Source organism: Podarcis liolepis (genome assembly GCF_965112155.1).
Source record: "Podarcis liolepis genome assembly, chromosome: 7".
NCBI lineage: Eukaryota > Metazoa > Chordata > Lepidosauria > Squamata > Lacertidae > Podarcis > Podarcis liolepis.
Window position 1 is genome coordinate 78,425,485 of NC_139561.1, and position 18,157 is coordinate 78,443,641.

The window sequence follows — 18,157 nt, forward strand, 5'->3', positions numbered from 1 at the left end:
CACACGGGCACATGCACACAACCCCAAACCGCAAAAGATAAAAACCAAACGGATTCCCAGACTCCTCCCCTCGCGCTCTCTCTCCGTGAGCAGAGAGCTGACATAGTGAAACCTGCAACTTCCTTGTCCTCGGAGGCACATGGCAGGCAACTGAGGTTACTCTGATTTATGTTCGCTTTCCCCCACTGCCTGCCCACCGGCTAGACCTCACTACTGACAAGATGTTGTGGTGTTCCGTCTCAAGAAAAGAAAAGGGAGTTGAGCAGAGCAATGATGCTGTTAGTTAATGTTAGATTCTGGACTTGATGGTCTATCGCCAAGGCTTCCTGCAGCTGTTACTGGGGAGTTTTGTGTTATGTTTGTTTTGTTTTCATGGCACAATATATTTATAGTCCTATTCTTCTTCTTTTTTAATGTGCTGCAAGTTGCATGGAGCCCTTCCAGTAACAAGTGGCTAAGAGGCCTATTCATTAGCTAATGAATAGCAACCAATATGCAACTCCTAGTTATTTTTTAAACAATGCTTTGACATTCCTGCGTTCCAGGGGGTTGGGCTAGATGTCCCTTGGCAGTCCCTTCCAACTCTGCAATTCTATGATTTTCTCTACATTGAAACGAATAGCAGAGAAAGCATTACGTCATTAATTATGTTAAAGTTGTAAAGTTGCGTAGCTTAGCATAAATAATTCCTCAGATTACATGAAACAGCAGGCTATGAGAGCAGCATTTGGCGCAAACCGAACTGCAGCAGAACAGAAATGGCGCCTCTTGCGACAGAGACAGGTCAGAAGGAAAACTGCTACCTTCAACACCCATGAGCACACCCAAATCTAGTGGTAGTCAGGCAGTCTGATTCCCCCTGAACTTCATGGCTAAGTGAGGATTTGAACCCTGATCTTCCCAACCCTGGCCTGACGCTCTGCCACTGTACAACTCTGAATTGCATTTAGGTGCTTTAGCATTTATGGCCTCAAATGCAAAGAGTATATGGGTGATATTGTGCAGCGGAACCCCATAATGCTGCTAATAGGGGGAGTCAGGTCCATTAGATTTCCTGGACCTGGGTATGCATGTCAGTTCATTAACTGCCTTGGCCCCTACCAAATTCTGTCTCACCCCCAAGCTCTTTTTACATCAGAGAAAAATGCAGGCGATGCACATAATGTTTAGCTTGGTCCTCATGCTCTTACACTTTGGGGAATGCGTGTTTGTGTTTGTGTTGGGAGAACTGGAGAGACTTGTGGTATGTATACATGGGTGACATCTTCCCACCCACCCCAAATACCAGGGATTATTCTGAAACCAGAGGAAGGCCAACAATCTTGGCCTGGAATTCGTTGATCTGACTTCTTACCCTTTCCTGCAGCAGCCGCTCTCTCTCGGCCATGGCCTCCCGCACCCTCCGTTCCATCTCGGCCAACTGGGTGACACAGTTCCCAAGGCTGTCAGGAGACATTTCTGGTTAGTGACAGTGGAAGTGAACAAGCAGATATGTCAGGGTGTCAGCCTGAGCCTGTAGTTCAGGACTGGCTGACATGCTTAGTCCCTCCAGATGTCGCTAGACCACAATTCCGATGAGCCCTAGAGAGCACTGCCAATGTTGTAGCTGTAGTCAGAAACATCTGGAGGGGACCACATTGGCTGCCCTGCGGTGGTGCATCAACATCTGGAGGGCCACACACAGTTCTAAGTATTTCAAGAAACACAGCGCCTCTCTCCACCTCTCTCTCTTCCGCAGGAGGGAAAGTGGGAGATCTCATGAGTCCTGCTGGCTCTGGTCAAAGGACCGTCTAGTCCAGCATCCTGTCCTCACAGTGACCAACCAAAGGAGAAACCCACCAGCAGGACATGAGTGTGACAGCTCTTTCCCCTCCTGCGATTCTCAACAATTGGTATTAGAGGCATACTGCCTCAAAGGATGGAGGGAAGAACATATTCACTGATCAAGCCAAGGAGACTTGCTAAGATGTGTAAGACTGAATCAGATTAAGTGTTGGAGATGCAATGAGGTTAAGGGTACGTTCTTTCATATGTGTTGGACCCGTAAAAGGGTAAAAGAGGTTTGGGAAATAATTCAAAATTAATTGAAAAAAAATGTTGAAAAGCACTTTTCTAAAAAAACAAACAACAACAACCCCAGTGTCCTTTTCATTGGGGATAATTCAGACGAAATTTCCCAGGTGTCCAAAAAAGGTTATTTATGTATGCCACCACTGCAGCCCATATTTTGTCAGCCCCCAAGTGGAAAACAAGCGAGGTCCCAACTAAAGAAGAATGGCAACTTAAACTGATGGAATATGCACAGCTTGCAGACCTAACAAATAGAATAAGAGAACAAAAGGAACATACGTTTAAAGAAGATTGGAAAATGCTTATTGAATATATTGGGGGGGGAATTGTATACACTTGAAAATGTTGGCAGCATTAAGATAAATTCTACAGTTTAAATATGGATGTAATAATGGAATACTGAAAGGTTAGGTTTATGTAAAATATGCAGGGATTTATGTTATGCAAAATGAACCATAGAAAAAGAAGAAAGGAAGTCATTGATATTTTAAGGTTGTTTAAATGAATATTCTAAATTGTAAAACAGAAAATTTAATAAAAAATATTTTTTTAAAAAGAACATAGCCGCTGACATTCTCCACAAATTTATTCAATCCTCTTTTAAAGCCATCTAAGTCTGGGGCCATCACTGCCTCATGTGGACTCCCATGGTTTAATGTACTAATGGAATGGCGCCTGCCGAGTGGAGAAGGCCGGCATACCAAGGAAAATGCAGCTGTCAGCTGGGGAGGTGTTTGTTGGGACAGGCTGAGATTAAGAAAAAACGGATGTGCTCACCTATAGGCTCCTTGGCTGGACCCTCCTAGCTGCCCCACAGCTCCTTGGCCAGCCAGGAGCTGGTAGAGGGGGTTGTTGAGTCGTGAATATTGCAGGTTTGGGCTGCCTAGGTAGGGCCTGTTGCCCCCACCTGAGAGCTGTGCTGCCAGCATGCTGGGATCCAGAGCACCTGGAGGGAGAGAGGGGGAAATCCAAGGAAAGTGATTGGTTCAGCATCTCCCAAAAGACACAGGGCACAGATGACAGTGAAACGGACCGTTGGTCCTCTAGCTCAGTACACTGATTGGCAACGACTTGAACCTGGGAAATTCTGCATGCAGGGTAGATGCTCTCTCTCTCTGAGCTATGGCCCAATAACCCCCCAACCCCCCCCCCTCTGGAAATCCTAATTTTGGATATAATTGGCCACAACATAGGGTTCAAATCCCCACCCCAGCCAGGATGCTCCCTGGAGAGCCTTGGACCAGTCACTATCTCTCAACCTGACCTACCTCACAGGGTTGTTGTGAGGTTAAAATGAGAGGGGAGAACCATGCACACACCACATTGAGCTGCTTGGAGGAACAGTGGAGTATAAATGTACTAAACAAATAACAGGTCCATGTGTTTTCCTGCCGCGCCATTTAAATAAAAGAGACCGAGTTCCTGTAAAACATCTTATTTCAAACCTCTTGGTTCACCGCTTAGTTGTGGTTTGTCTGTTTTTTTGCCAGCCACCATGAAGTTCAAACCATGCCATCAGTGAAAGAATGGCTGACGAAAGGCTAAGAGTTGCCTCCCCCTGGAAAAATCGTGGCTTTAGGTTGTTTTGGACTACAATTCCCATCATCCCTGCCAAGGGTCATGCTGGCTGGGGCTGATGGGAGTTGTATTCTAAAATGCCTGGAGGGTACCAGGTTGGGGAAAGCTGTCTTAGAGATTGCAGAGATGGGTTTACCACTGGCTCATACTTTTTGGAGGTGAAAGGGGCTTTTCACATCAATGGGTAAGGTGAATAGCATTCACTGTTTACTGGAATGGGTGTTGTACTTTTCGTTTCACTGGATAGAAGTCAGTTTTTGTGCTAAAGTGATAACAACAACCTCTGCAAGCAAAATGTCATGTATATGAACCTTACCCAACCACCTCCAAAAATAGTATTCCTTGAATTTTCCCCTTTTCCTTGTCTCATGCTTTCTGCCCACTCCAAATAACTGGTTGCTAGCTCATTTCTGGGCCCAGTCCAAGGTGCTCACATTCATGTTTAAAGCTGTAATTGACTTAGGCCCCAAATACCTGAAAGACCACCTCCTTCTTTGATTGTTGTAACCCACCCTAGAACCTTAGGGTGAAGGGTAGGTAATTAATAATAAGAATCCATACCATGCATGGAGAGGGGGCGCTGTGCAGTCCTGGCCGTGAGGCGTTCTCCTCTCCTACGGGGGAGACTTGCGGTCCTCTGCAATCCAATTGATCCCTGGGCAGAGAAAACAGGAAGAATTAGGGTCAAAGCTCCCACTCCACTTCTCCCCTCATGCTTTGAAAAGAGCCAGGTTTTCGTTTGTTTGTTTGTTCGTCTGTCTGTCTAGTAATTTCTTAGGCAACTTTATGAGAATTACATCCAGTAAAATCCATCACACATAAGAAACAGCACTTACCTCTTGAGCACCAGAAATAGATGGAATGATTCAACAACATGGAAGAAGGGTCTATTAGCCATGCTGGCTATCTAGAACCTCATAAGTGGCATCTAACTTAACTTGTTCCTTCAATGCAAGGATTTGGAGCAAAATATACATCAGGCGGCTTGGTTTGGTCAGAATCGAGTATACACTTCCAGAGTTAATGCTAAAGACATCACTTCTGGTAAATGAGCCACCACAGCTGCTAGAAGGCTGTGAAAATTTGTGCCCTGGGCTTTTTAGACTCGTCTGCCCACATACTACCTGAAACCAAGGGGACACATTGGGTGCCAGATGGGAAATATATTGGCATTATTTTCAGCTCTCCTACCCCACTGGGTGCCCTTGCTCCAAATCCTTTACAGTGTGCAGGGGCTTCCACAGCAGCTAAACCAATGTTTACAAATTGCTTCTCCAAGGCAGGGCCTTCAAAAATCACTGCTTTGAAAAGAACCCCTTGTTTCTATTTTTCTCCTTGTTTGGTTAATGATTCCTTGCCAGAGAGAGGTGCTGGAACTTAGTGTGTGAAGTACCCCCATAGAATGATCCATTAAAACCCCAGGGGACAGCTTTGCAGTGAAGATGCCTTCAGGTTTTGACTCCACCTACCCTGATTGACCACTGGATTCCTCTGGCCAGGGAGAGAGTTTCCTGTGCCGGCTGAGACTCGCAACAAGAGCTCCTCAGGGCCTGAGCAATAACATACTCCTGAATTATGGGTTATTTGTTGATCCTAGCTTGCTCCTTGCACCTGACTCTGGTTCGCCCTCTGGCTGCGATTTGCTCTTTGGTCATGACTGGCTGACTGTGATCTCATGGCTCCTGGTTCACCTCCTCCTGCCTTGTAAGGCTCAGTCCCAATATTCCCCTAGCAAAGGGCAATCTCATATTCCTAAGTCTCTGTCCTTTTGCCCCATGAGTCACTGCCATGTCTACTAGCCACGGTCACTATGCACTACCCCCACAGTAGGAGACAGTAATGTTTCTGAACATCAGCAGCTGGAAACCACAGGAGGGGAGAGTCCTCTTGTGCTCGGTTCCTGTTTGCAGGTTTTGTTCCACTGCAAGAACAGGAAGCTGGGCTGGATCCAGCCTGATCCAGCAGCTTCTACTTGTGTTCTTATGCCATCTTTGTTCCAGAATCTACCTTGCAGTGGTGGCTGGTGCCCATTGGAACTGGTAGGGCAGGAGGCCAACAGGAAGTGGAACCACAGCCAGAGTCAGAAGGCAGGCATGTGAGGACTGGATGAGGGCAGGCTGATGTTGCTGAATGTGTCCCATTTGCCCTAACAGACCACCCTCCACTGCAGCAGTTAAGCCATCTGATATCTGCTGCCTCCACTGCTGGTCCATGCTCCCACACCACCCTGAAAGGATGCAGATGCCCCAGCCTCTCCCATCAAAGACAATGCAAATCCAAAGGACCTACAGCAAACATCTCACATAACCTGGTGCCCTATGGAATGTTTGGGAGTTGTAGTCTGCTAACATCCAGAGGGCACTAGGTTGGCTGGGGTGGGGGAAGCACAGCTGCAGAATCATGTCTGTACATATAAAAGGAAGATAAGACACTGAAATTCAACACAGACCAACAGGACAAGACAGACCTTGACAGAACTGCGGACGGAGAAGACACAGGAGGAGGAGTCTGATTGGTCGGAACCCAACACAATGACCTTCCGGTCCGTCTTTTGGGTGAAAGTGAGCTGCAGGGAGAGACAGACGCAGATAAAAGGATGGAAGTGGTGTTTCTCTCCCCCCCCCAAAAAAAAAAAACCACCCCTGAAATACTAAATCAATCCTCTGTTGCTTTTATCACCAGAACCAATCAAAAAGGTGTGAGGTTTTTCAGCACAGTCCCAGCAAGCTTTCATATGTGGTCTGGCAGCATACACAGTAGTTTACACGCTTCCCCTGCCCTCCTCCTGCTAGGTTGGAGAGGCTGAGTTGACTCGCACAAATTTAACCTGGTTAAACTTCCCTAAACAGGGCTGCCTTCAGATGTCTTCTAAAAGTCAGGTAGTTGTTTATCTCTTTGACATCTGATGGGAGGGCATTCCACAGGGCGGGCGCCACTACCCAGAAGGCCGTCTGCCTGGTTCCCTGTAACCTCACTTCTCGCAGGGAGGGAACCACCAGAAGACCCTCAGCGCTGGACCTCCTCAGTGTCCGGGATGGACAATGGAGACGCTCCTTCAGGTATACTGGGCTGAGGCCGTTTAGGGCTTTAAAGGTCAGCACCAACATTTTGAATTATGCTCAGAAACGTACTGGGAGCTAATGTAGGTCTTTCAGGACTGGTGTTATCTGGTCTCGGCAGCCATTCCCAGTCACCAGTCTAGCTGCCACATTCTGGATTACTTGTAGTTTCTGGGTCACCTCTAGCCCTTGAATATAGGTTTTGCTTGGTGCCCACACAACAGACTCCTCAAAATGATGTTCCATTGTGTATTCCTGTTTAACAGGGATTTACCATTTCTGCAGAAAATCAGATCAGCACGTGGAAATGGTGAGTCCAGATTGAACAGGGAATAAGAATATAAGGATGACATTTTGGGGAGTACTAAAAAAAAAAAGAGCATGCTGGAGCTCACCAAGTCTTAAATTTCAGAAGGCTGCCCCCCTCTCCATGGCATTTGTGTTTGGTTCAAGCACTAAAGGGGCTAACTAGGAGTGGTACCTTCTCTCTTGCCCTGGTTTCTCTGTTGTATGCAACAGGCAGAAATTCAACAGGCACAGCCTCCCTTAGATTTGCACCATTCATTTATTCAAGTTATTTATATGCCACTCCTTTCAAAATGTTTTCAGATTGTTTTAAATACATTTAATTTTATTCTATTTTATTCTATTCTATTTTACGCTGCATTGTTTTACACCGTGGTTACTTGCAGCCCTGGGCTTCTTTGAGAATGTCGGGTGCACAGATAGATAATGAATAAATAAGTAACTTTGAATAAATAATAATATTCATCCCGGAGTAGTTTAAAGAGAACAACAACTACCAGGCTTTTAGAAGACATCTGAAGGCAGCCCTGTTTCGGGAAGCTTTTAATGTTTGATGTATTATAGTATTTTAATATTCTTTTGGAAGCTGCCCAGAGTGGCTGGGGAGGCCCAGCCAGATGGGCGGGGTATAAATAATAAATAAATTATTATTATTATTATTATTATTATTATTATTATTATTATGCAATCTAAAACACAGCAATAATAAAAACGTAAGATCAGATCAATTAAAAGAAATACATTAACACAATGCACAGATTAAAGCAGGAATTAAAACAGCCATGCAAATACTTCAATGCCAATGTTTTAAAATGTGAGATCGCTAGGCTGGAGGAATGTTGAATTTCTGCCTGTTATACAGCAGCAACAAAAACACACACACAATCCTGGTTGATGGGAAACTTGGGTCACTCTCATACTGTCACTAATTTGCAGGTGGGATCCCATCACCAGTCGCACTATTAAAATACATTTGGAGCTCTTGTAAAACAAACCCTTTCCCAAAAACAACTGGACTTTTTACAGTAAGGAAAATGATGAAGAAATGCACCAGAAGGCGGGGAATAAATAACATTTGCTCAAGGTAATGTTGCAAAACATCCCTGTAAAATAAATCAGAACGAATGCTCAAGAAACCCTATAACCTCCCCACAAAACTTTATGCACACAAATCAGAATGACAACTCAATAAGCAGGCCATCTGGAAGCGGATTTGGTCTTGGATGGACACTGGTGGATGGAGAGACAAAAGGGAGCACCTGAAAGGGCTTACCTGAGTGACACCCTGCTTACTTTCAGAGGAGTCCTCTCCCCCATCCTCCGAATACTCCGGGTCCATGTCCATTAGGCGATTTTTCTCCTACACCGAGAACGACAAGTCATATATAAGGGTCTGGTGACTTCTGTTTCAGTGTATTTGAAGAAGTGTGCATGCACACAAAAGCTCATACCAATAACAAACTTAGTTGGTCTCTAAGGTGCTACTGGATGGAATTTTTTTATTTTGTTTCGACAACAAGTCAGTTTTGTAGACAGGCAAAGTCCAGTTGCAAATGTTGCTTCAGGTCAGCTTGACCCATAAACGGATCTGGTGCCCCATTCATTTCCCCTCCTCCCACCACCCCACGTCTTCCTACTGTCTGTTCACCCACAAAGAATAGGTACTCTTCAACTGTCCCAGTAAAACTGGAATACCCCCCAAAAATTGTGAGAACACAGTGCTTGTTTTGGGTGCCATAATCTTGCAACGCTTTTGGGGGGCTATGATCTCACTCAGCACCCCAAAATATGCAGGAGGACAGCCCTGGAAAAACTGTGTCTTTCAGGGACCCAATCTCATGCACGTAACGTGACTTCACATGAACACACACCCTGGTTTTTCACCTTGACGTGTTGGAAGGTATGAGAATAGCTTCACGGTGTATTTAGTGCCCTCCCTCCTCACAATAAAACCCCTGGTCTCTTCCATTGCCATTGGGTCTAGCGCCACCTGCTGTTGGGTTTCCTTGTCTTCTGCCCCACTGAGTCCCAATGGGAACCAGCCACCACTGAAGCCTAGGAGCCAAAACCTCTGGTTTACATGCCCAGTAAGAAGCTTAGTGGCAGGGAACTGAAAGCAAGACTTTGCATTAGTTGTTATCGTTGGGCATGAGAAGTGGACTGGTGTGGGAGAACAGGGAACCTGGGATCCTGGGTGTTTTCCTGGCTTTCAGCCAGAAATTCCTTGCTGCGCCAAGATTCCTGGGAATTCCTTACCGCGTTGAGATTCCTGACGGCCTCGCCTTTCTCTTGCGCAAATCGCTGGCTCTCGCCCACCATTTGCTCCTGTGTCAAACGGGCCTGTCCTTCCAGCCTCTGCACCGTCCTCTGGATACAGGGGAGAGAACCTGGTTAGAATCCTCAGACTTCAGGGCAACACAGAGCTCTATTGCACCTAGGATAATTATACACAGGGAGCCCCTCTTGTGTCGTGGTCAGGTGCAGTAGAAGCAAAAACACAACCCCAAGGTTATTGACTAATTGACTAATTAAATAACGCTTAGCTGATGACTTATCTGCTTTTTCACAGATTTAACTATCACGTGTGCAGAATACCCCAAGCTAAACATGGATCTTTTTTAGAAAACAAATGGTGGACAGGTGAATTGCGTGCCCACCTACAGTTTAACAATGCTACTTTATTGAAAGGAAGGGCCATCTTCTTTTTCATCCTTTATTTTATACATATCACAGCAGGAAAAGAAAGACAAATAACACCCTTCAAAAATATACTTAAGAGCCTCTAAGTCTTGATCCCTCTGATTAAAAGTTGGCACCACTAGTTCAAAGGTGACTCCTGCATCAATTGAGCAACTAAAATTTCAGTTGGTTGATCTACTCATTGGACCAGATTTAAGTGTGCAGTCAAAAGAAAACAAAAGGTAAACAGAAGTACCAGATCCGTTTGTCGCTGCCTTGGCATAGCAGCCTGGAGCACACAAAAAACCACCCATGCTACTTTTTAAAGAATAAATGTGTAAGAAATAAATGCTGCGCACATGAAAATGGCAGGATAGGAATGTCCCTCCTCATCCTGAAAAGAAAAACACTACAGCACTGTCAGGGCCCCAGGTCAAAGAAGGCTACTATAGAGTGAGACAAACCCTGGAACTGTATTTATGGGTCATCAGGACTGCCACTTACCTTCCTTTGGTTGATGCTGTTCTGCAGCTGAGTGATCTCTTGGGCCAGAGCCTGGCAGATGGCCTCCTTCTCCTCTTCCAACCGGCTTTCCCGCTCCAATTGCTGGAACTCCAGATCTTCATAGCATCTCAGGGCTCCATCTAGCATCTCAGACGTCTGGATAGAGAACCAGAGTCAAGATAGACTTCTGGGTCCCATCGCTTATTGCCAGAAGGACCCAGTGGTCAGGGAACTTATGCTACCTGCCAGATTCCCACAATTTGCAAGCCAGTAGAAGTTTCTTCCTGGCTTGGATTTTTTTAGGCCTACATTGTGGAGAGCAGCCTTCCCCAACCTCCTGGTGCCTTCCAGATGTTTTGGACCACAACTCCCACCCAACCCAGCTGTGGTATTGGGGGCTGATAGCAATTCAAAGCCCCCTAATTAGGGGAGCCTGTCCTAGATTTCACCACTTGAGATCGTAGGTTGGGAGAAACCACATTTTTAAATGCACACGGCACAGAGAACCCTATTACAAACATGCAAACACAAGGAGCTGCTGCCTTATACATCAAGCTCAGCACGACCCACACTGACTGGCAGCAGCTCCCCAAGGCAGGAGGTGTCTCCCAACCGTACCTGGAGACACTGGGGGTTGAACCTGTGATCTTTTGCACGCATGTGTTCTGCCAGTGAACCACTGCCCTTCCCTAAAAGTCTAGGCTACAGCCCTTCTCTCCCTGATGCCTATCTTCCTATAAGCAGAGTGTTTGATGCATGCCTTCAAATCGCACCATCTGCCCCACTTGCAATCTGAAGTGGTAGCAACCAAAGAGAGAAATCACACGATCTGACCTGCTTTTCGCACGCCGCCATACCAGACCTGCTTCTGGCAGCTCCTTGCTGCACACTCACCTCCTGAAGCTGCTTCTGCATCCGTTCCCGCATGGATTCGGGCTGGTTGTCCAGGTGGATCTGTGATTCAGCGTGCTGCCGCTGCAGCTCCTCTACCTTGTGACGCTCTCTCTGCAGCCGCACCTTCTCCTGCCAAAAAAGAGGGCAGGGAGAGCATTACTACATCTCCATGGGCAGCAAATATCCAGCCGCTTTTGCTCCACCTAGCAAGTTAACAGATTAGGCGTTCCTTTCCCAACTGTGATCGGCGCTGCGATAAGTGCCGCTTGGGAGGCCAAGTTCTCACTGATGAAATAAAGGCGAAGTCCAGGCTGCAACACTTCAGAGTGCAGGCAGGAGTGCAGTTCAGGGCAGGGTCACCTGGATTCAGTCTGCCCATCACTTTTGCCAGCATGGGAAGTTTGGAAACTGCCTTGTGCTAAGTCAGACACATTGCCCAGCAGTGGTTTTCCAGGTGTCCTCCCAGTCCTACCTGAAGATGCTGGAATTCGAACCTGAGACCTTCTGCATGCAAAGCAGATGCTCTACCGCTGAGCTATGGCCCTTCCTCTTCTCCCACTGGGGAATGGAAAGGTATATCTAGTTGCTAAGTAATCAACATTTTCCTCCTTCCCTGTGTTCTCTTCCTTCTTGCTGTGCTGTTATTCCTCACTGTTTCAGGCACTTTGACCTCCCAGCTCATCACCAAGGTGTTGTGCTCTGCTAGAAGCAGACTTTGGACATCAAGGTGAAGATTTAGCGCCCTCCTGTATGTCAGCTACCCGTTAAGTTCCTTGCACTATTTAATTACAGGTACTTTTGAAGATTTCGGAAGGACAGCTTTTGACGCATATATATTCCTGGCGACAGCTTGTTGTTGTTATGCAGAAGTCCTGTGATGTGGGCTACTTGATGACAGCATTGTGTTTTTATTTATATAGGAAGAAAATATCTATTGCACCTGTCATCATAAATGATCTCAGGGCAGGACGCAACCATTTGCCATTTCTCCCCCCTACCACACACACAAAAAGCTGAGAGACCTAAGACAAGCAGGGAGACAATGGGGGTGGCCTGCATTGCAGGGGGTTGAGCTAGATGACCCCTGGGTTCCCTTCCTACTTTAAGTTCTCTGAGTCTAGGACAAGAAAAAACATAAGTAGGAATATAGACAGCTGCCTTACACTGGTTTATCTAGCCCAGTATTGTATTGTATTGTATTGTATTGTATTGTATTGTATTGTATTGTATTGTATTGTATTGATCGGCAGTGGCTCTCTAGGGTTTCAGGCAGGAGTTTTGCCAGCCCTACCTGGAGATGCCAGGAATTGAACCCGGGACCTTGTGCATGTAAGGCAAATGTTCTACCAATGGGCTACAGTCCTTCCTCCATTCTGTGTTTGGTGTGGTGGGGTTTTGTTTTCATTTGGCCAAACACTGCTATTCTGTCTCCTTAAGCTTTGCTTTATTATATAACACTAAAAGGCCAAAGTGGAGAATAACAAAAGAGATGATGAGAAAGCCTTTGAATTTCAGTTTCAATCTCAAAATACAAAGAGCCTCGTGGCACTTTAAAGGCTAACAAATTTATTATGGCATAAGCTTTCCTGGACGACAGTGCACTTCATCAGACGTATAAACTGTTACCTTGAGTGGAAGGTATATATATCCATAACGTGTGTGTGTGTGTGTGTGTGTGTTTTAAAGGGAATGTGCACTGAGAGGTTAATGTGCATAGCAACTGGCCATTGTGCACATTCACCAGGCCTCATGGGGAATGTGTATATAATCTTTCCAAGAAGAGGCAGTAATGTACATTTCCCATCAACAGACATACTTGCCAACTGCCCTTGGGGAATGTGCATATGTCAACTACATTTTGCACATTCTCTGGTCAGAGGTGTGCAATTGGTCTGCTGCCCAGGCTGCTTCTGGACCACTGCTTGATCTTACATGACTCACAACATATCCTCCCACTGATCAGCAGAGCAGTAAGAAGGACAGGAGGCTCCAGATACAGATTATTTTTTTTCTGCAGTCCATCCTCCACCACCTTTTTTCACCTGTTCACCAATCAACTGAGCAGCAGAAGGGGGGTTGCAGGGAGATGAAGAATGCAGAACTTCCCTTACCTTCCCACAGTCCTGATGGACCTTTACACCATCACACAGGAGGGAAGATTCATCCAACTGGAAGAGGTACCAAGCAGGGAAAACAGAGCTGGCAGAGAAAGGGTGTGATCCTACCCATCCTATCTGTGCCATTCATCATCAGGTCAGGATGATGCTATCTGGGCGACCACACATGATCTGACTTTCAATACTGTTTACACTCGCAAAAAGTTTCAGGGAGGTCACACTGTTTTGCTTCCAATCAGTGCATATCCTGCAACTTTCTACTAAAATCACATAACAAATGTTCATGCATTGCATGGGGGGTTCGGCTAGATGACCCTTGGGGTCCCTTCCAACTCTGCAATCATATGTCCTGGCTGATTTTTGCCCCACTTTTGTTGCAATTCCATCCTTCCGGACAGCAATCATGCAGAGGCATCCAAGGAGACCTCTGAACAAATGAAAGCGTGTTGCAAAACACACCCGCAATAAATCGCCAGCCTGAAGAGGCCCCTGGAGGCTGACGAGAGAAAGACTTAAGAGAGGAGGCCTCACCTTCTCTCTTTCGGCGTGGCACCTGCGCTCTGTCTCCACGAGGCGCTTCTGCAGCTCCAGCAGCTGCTCCTCTTCCCTTCTCAGCTCCTGCCTCTCCTCCTTCAGTTCTCCTTGCAACAAGGCTCCTTCCAGGTCCATCTGCTGGGGAAGGGGGCCATGTCAGAGGCGAGGTGCCCAAACATCCTGACTGGCGGCCGGCCAACCTCTACACAACCACCAGGGGGCAGACGGGCAAGTGGAATCATGGGATAAGAGCAATCGAGGAACGCAGGGGAAGTTCTAACTTCCAGGCTCCCCTGATCCGATCTGACCATTAGAGAACGCTCCTGAGAGCACCTTGGGAACTAAACACCGTGCGGCGAGGGATGCCCCGTTCTGTAGAACCAGCAGGTCCTGCTCTCTATGTATCTGTGACGTGCCTCAAGCCTTTCCCCACCTGCCTGGGTGTGGCGCCTCCACCATACCGGTTTTACAGGTGCCAATTGTCATCCATCAGACACCCCTTTCCTCGCGAAACAGGGAGGGGATTGTAGGAGACTGAGGCGTACCTCAATGTTCACCTCCTTCTTCCGGTGGTGCAGGTCCTTGATCCGATTCTCAAGAGCCGAGATCTTGCTCACAGCATGAGTTGGCCGCAGCTGCTTCTCCTTCGTGCTGCAGCCAATTCTTCCTGTTTGGGGACTCTCGTACTGGGAAGGGAAACATGATATATAAATCAGGGTTTGCGTGTACGCGTGCAGGCTGCGTTCGCACAAACAAAACCCTGTGGGTGGTTCTGAACCCCTCGCCGTAAGAGCTTAAGAAGGGCCTATATCTAGCTGCTGAAGATGTGTCAGCTAAAACATACATTTGTACAATGTCCTAAAAATTCTGGCAGGAGGTAATAGAGCCAATCAACATGACTGTATGGAGCAATCTTAAAATTGCAGAGGAAAAATATCCTTTTGAATTATATACGCAACACATGGAATCTACGTGCCCTTACTACGGCAAGAAGACTGGTCTTGATGAACTGGAATAAATTAAAATCAAGGGCATCCTGATCAAATTTGCAGATGACACCAAACTGGGAGGGGTGGCTAACACCCCAGAGGACAGGATCACACTTCAAAACGACCTTGACAGATTAGAGAACTGGGCAAAAACAAACAAGATGAATTTTAATAGGGAGAAATGTAAAGTATTGCACTTGGGCAAAAAAAATGAGAGGCACAAATACAAGATGGGTGACACCTGGCTTGAGAGCAGTACATGTGAAAAGGATCTAGGAGTCTTGGTTGACCACAAACTTGACATGAGCCAACAGTGTGACACGGCAGCTAAAAAAGCCAATGCAATTCTGGGCTGCATCAATAGGAGTATAGCATCTAGATCAAGGGAAGTAATAGTGCCACTGTATTCTGCTCTGGTCAGACCTCACCTGGAGTACTGTGTCCAGTTCTGGGCACCACAGTTCAAGAAGGACACTGACAAACTGGAACGTGTCCAGAGGAGGGCAACCAAAATGGTCAAAGGCCTGGAAACGATGCCTTATGAGGAACGGCTAAGGGAGCTGGGCATGTTTAGCCTGGAGAAGAGGAGGTTAAGGGGTGATATGATAGCCATGTTTAAATATATAAAAGGATGTCACATAGAGGAGGGAGAAAGGTTGTTTTCTGCTGCTCCAGAGAAGCGGACACGGAGCAATGGATCCAAACTACAAGAAGGAAGATTCCACCTAAACATTAGGAAGAACTTCCTGACAGTAAGAGCTGTTCGACAGTGGAATTTGCTGCCAAGGAGTGTGGTGGAGTCTCCTTCTTTGGAGGTCTTTAAGCAGAGGCTTGACAACCATATGTCAGGAGTGCTCTGATGGTGTTTCCAGCTTGGCAGGGGGTTGGACTCGATGGCCCTTGTGCTCTCTTCCAACTCTATGATTATATGATTCTATGAAAATGCATCTCCCTTTAATGATTGGATTGAAGATATGTACAAACTTGCTGCACATGAGCAAGTTGTGTACAAACACAGATTTGCCATGGACAAATTTAATTATATTTGTTATAAATGCCATATTAGATGAAGGTCTGGTTAACTACAATAACAACCCCCCCCCTTTTTTTGTAATGTACACAATATCTTTTGTTGTTGTTGTTCTGTTTTGTTTCCTACATGGGTACTATTTCTTGTTTCTTGTTTTTGTGTTTTCTTTTTCTTTGAGCACTTGTAAGTTTGTACTTTTTTATTTTTCAGTAAAGAATATGAAATAAATAAAGAACTTAAGAAGAAGTTGGGAAGCCTGCAACCAGGATCTGAGCACAAGAGCATCTTTCCCTTCCTGTGTTTCCCAGCAACTGGTATTCAAAGCACTGCTGCTGCGTCTAACCATGGACTTCCTTTTCACTGGAGGTACGAGGTGCAAATCAAAACAGTGACTATCTTTGTTCAAATGAGGTGCTCCAGCACTGAGCTACGGTGTGTCCCAATAACTGTGCTAAAAGGTGTGGCTGAGTTTCCCTACCAGGGTTGCAAAACTGAAACTGAAAATGTCAGCTTGGAAGGCAAGAGATTAACACTAGTCCCTTCGGGAGAGGAGAGATTTTGTTCTTTCTGAACTCTTCCTCCCAGCCCTGCTCCCATCCTTTACCCCTTTGTCCAATTGGTACTTAACTAAGAGCTATGAAGACCTAAGCGTACCTGAAAACCAAAACTTCTGTCTTGGGAATCCTTCCAGTGACTACATACAGCCATACCTTGGTTCTCGAACACCTTGAGACTCGAATGTTTTGGTTCCCAAACGCCGCAAACCCAAACGTGAGTGTTCCAGTTTGCAAACGTTTTTTAGAAGCCAAACATCCAATGCGGTTTCCGTGACTTCCGACTGAGTGCAGAAAGTTCCTTGGTTTTCAAACGTTTTTGGAATTTGAACAGACTTCCGGAACGGATTCCGTTCGAGAACCAAGGTACGACTATAGTAGGAAACTAAGAGGAGGTGTTGACCATTCTCCACACAGATGAGCTTCATAGAGGGAGGAGGAAAAACCTGCTCACTTCCCTCTCTATAGCAACGCCCAGGTTAATGGTTTTAGGCACCAGTGGCAAAAGGGCTTGTGGTTAGCTGCCACATAAGAACTTACAAGAGTCCTGCTGGATCTGGCCAAGGGCCCACCAAGTCCAGCATTCTGTCCTCACAGTAGCCATGCAAAGCTGATGCTCTACCATTGAGCTCCCAAACTATATAACTCTAATGCTCAAAAATTTGCACTGGCAGCCCCAATCTCTGCCCAAACACTGAGTCTTCTGGGTCACTGTTTGTGGCCCCTATGGCTTGGATGCATGGTTTGTATTCATTGGGAGCTGTGCAGTTAATATTGTGGGCCCAACTCCCTTCTAGTTGGGGTTAGCAGGCCTCATCCCTGTTGATCTTCCAGTGTCTACTGAAGACTCCTCCCCCCATTAGCTGAAGTCTGATTGTGTCATTTTAGCAAAAGGCAAAATATTTGTACGATCTGAAGAGAAACCAGAGTATCTGATTGTGTGGTTTTAACTCCCTTTTCTGTAATGCATTTCTTGTGCACCGCCTAGAGATGATTGCACTTCTCTACCCATTGTTTGATTAAAAGAAAAACCTTGGGAGCTGCCTTGTCCCAAGGAGGACCATTGGTCCGTCTATAGCTCAGTATTGTCAACAATGACTGGCAGCAGCTGTCCAAGGTTTTGGGCAGGGCACATCCCAGCCCTGCCTGGGGATATCAGGGATTGAACCTGGGACCTTCCGCTTGCAAAGCATATGGGGCTGGCGAGCAGAGGAGGCAGCCCCTAGCAAAAACATATGCATATTTACTCCTGTCATTTCTGTTAAAAACACCCTTCTCCACTTGATGAAGGAAAAGGCTCAAAAGCCAATTAAGCCTCAGATGAGAAACGAGACCCTAGACATTTGCTGCCACTCACCCCATTCTGGGCACTCTCTGTGCTGCTGGCTTCATCCTCCTCCATCCCGTCACTGGAGTTTCCGCCTGGACTGGAGCCGCCTTCCAAAGAAAGGGCATCTTCTATGCTACACTGAGCTGGGGACCCCTCCTTGTCTGGTGACTGGCACTTGGGCATATCCTCCAGGCGATCCTTCTCCGATTTGGTTGAAAAGGGGCGCAGCTCCGCTTGCCTCAGCACCCCCATGGCATCCGAGTTCTGGAGCACCATCGCTCAACAAGGCATGATATCCGCTGCGAGGATAAACGATAATAACAAAGACCCCTTGTTATTTAGTCACCAGCGTCATCTATTTCTTTACTGACTTGTGATTCTGTTTGGGAATCGTTTCCCGCGGTTTCGTAGCAGGAAAGAGCCATGCTAAAAATAATCCCGAATGCGAAAAGCAACGGAGAAACAGTTCCATGTATATAAAAAGAACAACTCGAAACGCTTTCATGCATGAAA

General features: G+C 46.4%; 1 protein-coding gene across 8 annotated transcripts in view; it reads right to left on the minus strand.

Annotated features, from left to right (window-relative positions):
- Positions 1-18,157, minus strand: part of PHLDB3 (pleckstrin homology like domain family B member 3) — a 37,139-nt gene that overhangs the window by 7,215 nt on the left and 11,767 nt on the right. For 2 of the 8 annotated variants that reach the window (XM_083515512.1, XM_083515513.1), the window contains exons 2-12: positions 17,672-17,943; positions 14,287-14,427; positions 13,739-13,876; positions 11,091-11,219; positions 10,197-10,352; positions 9,270-9,380; positions 8,287-8,373; positions 6,116-6,214; positions 4,210-4,303; positions 2,848-3,016; positions 1,355-1,442 (exon numbers count right to left, since the gene is read on the minus strand). In XM_083515512.1, the coding sequence (XP_083371638.1) occupies positions 1,355-1,442; positions 2,848-3,016; positions 4,210-4,303; positions 6,116-6,214; positions 8,287-8,373; positions 9,270-9,380; positions 10,197-10,352; positions 11,091-11,219; positions 13,739-13,876; positions 14,287-14,427; positions 17,672-17,920 (1,461 nt within the window). In that variant the 5' untranslated portion in view covers positions 17,921-17,943. Of the gene's footprint in view, positions 1-1,354; positions 1,443-2,847; positions 3,017-4,209; positions 4,304-6,115; positions 6,215-8,286; positions 8,374-9,269; positions 9,381-10,196; positions 10,353-11,090; positions 11,220-13,738; positions 13,880-14,286; positions 14,428-17,671; positions 17,944-18,157 lie in introns of all 8 variants that reach the window. The other 6 variants (XM_083515510.1, XM_083515511.1, XM_083515514.1 and 3 more) reach the window with 3 other exon arrangements.